This window comes from Grammomys surdaster, unplaced genomic scaffold, assembly GCF_004785775.1.
Source record: "Grammomys surdaster isolate TR1022 unplaced genomic scaffold, NIH_TR_1.0 352, whole genome shotgun sequence".
NCBI lineage: Eukaryota > Metazoa > Chordata > Mammalia > Rodentia > Muridae > Grammomys > Grammomys surdaster.
This window is the reverse complement of record NW_021604771.1, coordinates 182354-189216: the sequence shown is the minus strand read 5'-3', so window position 1 is coordinate 189216 and position 6863 is coordinate 182354. Positions and strand designations below refer to the sequence as shown.

Sequence of the window (6863 nt, the reverse complement as noted above, 5' to 3'; positions counted from 1 at the left end):
TCTTCTCCGTCTTCTTCTTCTCCGTCTTCTTCTTCTCCGTCTTCTTCTTCTCCGTCTTCTTCTTCGTCTTCTTCCTCCTTTTATCAATTATTTTATCTATTTACATTTCAAATGTTGTCCCCCTTCCTTGTTTCCCCTCAGCAAACCCCTATCAAATCCCCGTCTCCTTTGCCTCTTTGAGGATGCTCTCCCATCTACCTACCCATTCCTGCCTCACTGCTTTAGCATCTCCTTATGCTGGTGTCTCAAGCCTCCAAAGGACCAAAGGCCTTCCCTCCCATTGATACCAGATAATGCAATCCTCTGCTACATATGTAGCTGGAGCCATGGGTCCCTCCATGTGTACTCTTTGGCTGGTAGTTTAGTCCCTGGGAGGTCTGGGTGGTCAGGTTAATTGATATTGTTGTTCTTCCTATGGGTTTGCAATCCTCTTTAGCTCCTTCAGTCCTTCCCCTAATTCTTCCATTGGGATCCCTGGGCTCAATCCAATGGTTGGCTATGATCTGTGTTGGCCAGATGCTGGCAGAACCTCACAGGGGACAGCTATACCAAGCTTCTGTCAGCAAGTGTTTCTTGGCATCAGCAACTGTGTCCAGGTTTGGTATCTGCAGACAGGATGGATCCCTAGGTGGGGCAGTCTCTGAATGTCATTTCCTTCAGCCTCTGCTCCATTATTTTGTCCCTGAATTTCCTTTAGATAGGAACAATTCTCAGTCAATTTTTTGAGATGGGTGACTGGCCCCATCCGTCAACTGGGGGCCATACCTATCTACTGGAGATGGTCTCTACAGGTTCTATCTCCCCTTTGTTGGGTATTTCAACTAATGTCATCCCCGTTGGGTCCTGGGAGCCTCTTGATTTCCTGGAATCTGTAACTATCTAGTGACTACCCTCAGTTTCCCATCCCCCACTGCTACATATTTCTGTTTAACTTCTTGACGCTCTATACGTCTGTCCTGTCTCATCCCATACCTGATCCTGCCTCCCCTTTTACCCTCCCTCTCCTCTCTTCCTCCAAAGTCCTTCCCACCCTCTACCTCCGGTTATTATGTTGTTCTCCTTTCTAAGTAGAATTGAAGCATCCATACTTTGCTCTTCTTTCTTCTTAAGCTTCATATGGTCTATGAGTTGTACCATGGGCATTCTGAGCTAATATCCACTTATCAGTGAGTGCATACCATGTGTGTTCTTTTGTGTTTGGGTAGCCTCACTCAGGATGATATTTTCTAGTTCCATCCATTTGCCTGTGAATTTCATGAACTCATCATTTTTAATAGCTGAGTAGTACTTCATTGTGTAAATGTACCACATTTTCTGTATCCATTCTTCTGTTATGGGACATCTACATTGTTTCCAGTTTCTGGCTAATATAAATAAGGCTGCTATGAATATTGTGGAAGCATGTGTCCTTGTTGTATGTTGGAGCATCTTTGGGGTATATGCCCAGGAGTGGTATAGCTGGGTCCTCAGGTAGAACTCTTTACAATTTTCTGAGGAACTGCCAGATTGATTTCCAGAGTGGTTGTACCAGCTTACAATCCCACCAACAATGGAAGAGTGTTCCTCTTTCTCCACATTCTTGCCAGCATCTGCTGGCACCTGAGTTTTTGATTAGCTATTCTGACTGGTATGAGGTAGAATCTCAGGGTCATTTTGATTTGCATTCCTCTGATGACTAAGGATGTTGAACATTTCTTGAAGTGCTTCTCAGCCATTTGAGATTCCTCAGTTGAGAATTCTTTGTTTAGCTCTGTATCCCATTTTTAATAGGGTTATTTGGTTCTCTGGGGTCTAATTGCTTGAGTTCTTTGTATATATTGACTATTAGCCCTGTATCAGATATAGGGTTGGCAAAGATCTTTTCCAAATCTGTAGGTTGCTGTTTTGTCCTATTGACAGTGTTCTTTGCCTTACAGAAACTTTTGAATTTTATGAGGTCCCATTTGTCGATAGTTGATCACACAGTCTGAGACATTGATGTTCTGTTCAGGAAATTCTCCCCTGTGCCAATATGTTCAAGGCTCTTTCCCACTTTCTTTTCTATTATATTCAGTGTATCTGGTTTTATGCGAAGGTCCTTGATCCACTTAGACTTGAGCTTTGTACAAGGAGATAAGAATCGATCAATTTGCATTCTTGTACAGAAAGCCAAATTTTTAAAAATCACTTTGAGTGCTTAACCTTCAAAGTTTTGCTTTGCATTAGCACATGTTGCACAAAATGAGTTTCTTTTTCTCTTTATTTACATGCATGCATGTGTGCAGGTACCTATTCTCAGGTGCCTTCAAAAGCCAGGAGAGAGCATCATGTCTCCTTTAGCTGGGGTTATATACAGCTGTGAGCTACCGGTGTCTGAAATTGAACTCTAGTCCTACAGTGAGGCAGCAAGTGTTAACTGCTGATCCATATCTCTAGCTCCTCCATTAGGACATTTTCAGCCATGTTTATAATGCACTTATGACATATTCACTTATATTCTGTTAGTTCCCATTCCCTCCTTAAAAATTCCCCTTGTTTTTTGATGACTTGGTTTTTTCTAATAGTTTGAATACCAACATAACAGCATATTTGGATTTATTTATTTAGTGTGAGAGACAGGGGCCTCATAATATTCAGAGATCAACTTGCAGAGGTGCCTTGTAAACACTTAACAGCACAAAAACAATCCATATATAAAACTTCCACATGGCCTTTGACAGGAGGCTAGAGGAGAAAAATAGGAGGCAGGCATGCAACTGGGCTATGTGGAAATGGCGTGAGAATGAGGAGAAGTTGGCAGGATATTGATGGTCTGATATTTGTAAGTGATATGACAACTCCAATGTACATTTAAGACGATTGGTGTTTGTGATATGGTGGCTTATGTTAGGCAACATGCAGTTTGGTCTTTTCTTCCAGCTGTGTAATGGAATTACAAAATCTTTGTAATTTCCTGAGTGCTTAGTGGGATTAACAAAACCATTTCCTCTGATGTTTGGAGTGTTGCCTTGATTCCGTACAAGTAGCTTCCATCCATTTGATGTTTTCCCAGTGATAGGATCAACTTTTACTCTAATGAGATGATCTTTGGTAGACATAGTGGCAAGTCCCCAGAACAAAAAATTAGCACCATCTTCTGTAACTATCATTCTCATCCCAAATCCTCAGCAAAAGTTCAATTTGGTTCAATTTTGCTTTCATGGTAAATCCTGTGTTTAAAAAAAAAAAATTCCCAAAAGTTCAGAGTGTTTATTCTGTTTAGCATTAACTGTCAGCTTGACCTAAAATAGACTGTCTTAGTTCATTAATTGTCTTCATTAGCTTTGTATTTTGGCATATAGGTGAGGGAATATCTTGATTATAATTGATATAAAAGGGCACAGTGTATAGCGAGTAAGCATGGTTCACTGGGTAGATGGCTCTGGTCTTTAGAAGAATCTAGCTAGCTAATTATGAGCCAGCAAGCAGATCCTTCATGAGGGTTCTTGCTCTGACGTCCTCAGTGATGCTGTGACCTGGAAGTGTAAACCAAACCATTTCCATTTTCTTTGGTCAGAGTGAGTGTTTTATCACAGTGATAGAATGAAATGAGAGCAGGGGTCTTCTAGTTTGGCAAATATATCCATGTGGAGAACTCTACATGCATGAGGCAAAGGTTCTAGTACTTGGAATCCTTCCAGGTTTTTCCATGCACATGCTCTCTCTGATTCTATTATCCCTATGATATCTGTTGACTAGACTAAACTGGCAAGTGAGATAACAAAACATTAAGCTTTATGACCTCCTCAGAAACTTAAACACAAGGAGTAGGATTTAAGGATGTCAGCCTGTAGTTGACTGGTCAGAACCACAGGTTAGATGAAATGGACTTAGTAACTGATACCTAAAATCTAGAAGGGAGGTTATCTGAGAGAGACGCCCAAGAAGAAGAAGAATGTGTGTGTGTGTGTCTGTCTGTGTGTCTGTCTGTGTGTCTGTCTGTGTGTCTGTCTGTGTGTCTGTGTGTGTGTGTCTGTGTGTGTGTGTCTGTGTCTGTGTGTGTGTGTCTGTGTGTGTGTGTCTGTGTGTGTGTGTCTGTGTGTGTGTGTCTGTGTGTGTGTCTGTGTGTGTGTCTGTGTGTGTGTCTGTGTGTGTGTATGTGTTTTATTAATATAAGTAATCAGACTTGCTGGGGTACAAATCATATTTTAGTTATGGTGTCTATCTGTATACTAAAGGCCATGGCTTCTACCCACTACCTTCCAGTAACATTCTGTTTGTTGGTTGTTGTGACAACCATTAACATCACCAAACACTTCCAAACGGATCCTAGAGAGTAAAATCACCCATAGTTGAAAACCACTAGCATTGGGCTTATTCCCAATCAGTAGAACTCTATAAATTCACAATTATTGCCACACAATTGTGCTTATAAATTTTATAAAACTATGATGTATGTCTGCTATCCTGACTGCTATCAGGATCTAAGGGATTTGTGCCAGTAACAGACAATCTTACATGGATCACCTAAAGATGTTATTCCTAACCTGTAATGTGTTTCTCACATGTAGGTTGGGTAAATGTGACATCTCAAGTGAGGCATGTGGCATAATTGCTACTTCCCTTATCAACTCTAAGGTGAAACATCTCTCACTGGTTGAAAATCCCTTGAAGAGCAAAGGAGTGATGTCACTGTGTGAGACACTGAAAGATCCAAGCTGTGTGCTGGAGACACTGATGTAAGTTGTTCTGGGAGAGCATGAGCTGGAGCTATTGCAGAGGCCTGCACATGGGTCGAAGCATCATAAAGATGTTCAAGTGCCCGCTGTAGAATACAAGAGAGTATGGGTTGTGTCATTAGACTCAATCACTTTCCATGCTTCAGCTGCCATAACAGTAAACAGAGTAAACGCAAGCAAAGATGTCGTGAGAGCAAGTTGAGACAAGTCAAGGCTAGTTCTGAAACTTCTTATATATTATTTTTAGTTTATTAAGATATTCTTATCATGTAAAGATGTTGCTTCTGGAAAGAGGTTGGTTACTAGGCCAGAGGATAATATAAATAAGAAAAAAAATGATCATTTTGAAGGCAAGACTTACTACATCTTACCTAAGTCACTATAAGCTATCTCCTGCCCTGAAGTTGAGGTTGTTTTCTCCTGGTAGAAAACTGTCAGATTATGGTCCCAGGGAAGCCATACTATATAACTTTTTATTCCATCAATCAAAGGCCTTAGGATGGGGAATGTAGTCAAAGACACATAGGTTTATGGAAGAGGAAGAGTATACATGCACAAATTATTATATCCTATGTAAGCAGGTATTCATGCAGTAATAAGTACACATGCAACTTACAGATATGACATGCATAAAAATGTAAGAACACTGAATATTGACCATTGTAGAGAGATCTGCTTATCAAAGACCACTCGTGCATATTAATATCTCTCACATGAACTGCTTATAAAGAGACCAAAAGTATTTCATATTTCATTTAATTTTTGGAATATTTTCATATAACGAGTCTTGGTAATGGTCCCACATTTCAACCGTAAAATTTATTTGCATACTGTATAAAAGTTGTGCACATGGCTTAAGTTTGCACATGCATATGGTTTTATACAATATTTTCAGTGCCTTTATGTTTTGACCTGGTTTAAGTACATGAGCACAGTTTTGTAAGTTTCTTATTGTGGCATCATATAATTTGGAAAATGTTTTATATTTTGGAGCATCAAAATTTTCCATTTTTCAATTAGGAGTATTTAGTATGAAGTATACTAAACTTTATAAAATCTATTTATAAATTAATGTATATGTATGTGTGCTTGTATGAGTTTATGTGTACCATCTCAGTGCACGAGACTGCTGAGGTCAAAAGAGGTCATTACTCCCCTGGAATTTTAGTTATAGGAGATCATGAGCACAATATAGGGGCTATGTGGGTGTTGGGAACTAGATCCCAAGTCCTCTACATCATCAGCAAGTGATTATAAATGTTGAACCATCTCTCCAGACCTGAAATAAAACTTGTGAAGGGAAAGGAAAAAAATGTGCTATAAAAAGCTGAAGGATGTTTCAGAAAAGGTAGGGGAAATGACATTAGAATACAATATTATTTGGTTATTTAATTACCACTTGCTATTATATAGTTGGTTAAATTAAAACTATGTTTGGTGAATAATAATTATAAAGAGCTACATTGATCATGAGTTGTCTTAAATAATTTAGACTTTAAGTACTAGAAGTAACAGGATTATGCAAAATATTTAAAATAACAGGATTTGGCTGGAGTAGTAGCTAAATTGGTAAAAACAGTTGACACTCAAACATGCTGAGCTCTGTTTGATCCCATGACCCCATGTGAAAAAGCTGTGTGTAGTGACACACTGAAGAAGTGGAAGCACCAGGATCTCTGGGCTCACTAGGCCACCATCCAAGTCATTAGAGTTCCAGGCAGGTGAGAGAGCCTATCTCAAAGAGGTATCCTGGTGTTCCAGAGTATGAGATCTGAGGTGTCCTCTGACCTTCACATGCATGTGTACCTACGCAGAGACAGACAGACAGACAGACACACACACACACACACACACACACAGAGGCAGATAGACACACACATATACACACACAAGACATACATATACTACCATAGACACAAAAAAGAAATTTAAAAATTCACTGGAAGATACACTACTGGAACAGGATTCTGCAAGATGATAAATTTCTAATACGAGTGGAAATTTTAGTGGATTGTTTATAAATTGGCATGTAAATCAATAGTCAATTTTGGAAACATCTATACTGACCCATATGTCAGTTTTCCAAAATGTTTTTTGAAAATATTTCCATCACTTATTTGAGAGAGAGAGAGAGAGAGAGAGAGAGAGAGAGAGAGAGAGAGAGAG

General features: G+C 39.4%; 1 protein-coding gene across 2 annotated transcripts in view; it reads left to right on the top strand.

The window, feature by feature from the left end:
* The window catches only part of LOC114631172 (NACHT, LRR and PYD domains-containing protein 9B-like), a 33913-nt gene that overhangs the window by 14548 nt on the left and 12502 nt on the right, over window positions 1-6863 (top strand). For both annotated transcript variants that reach the window (XM_028779467.1, XM_028779466.1), the window contains one exon: window positions 4530-4697. In XM_028779467.1, the coding sequence (XP_028635300.1) occupies window positions 4530-4697 (168 nt within the window). The remainder of the gene's footprint in view (window positions 1-4529; window positions 4698-6863) is intronic.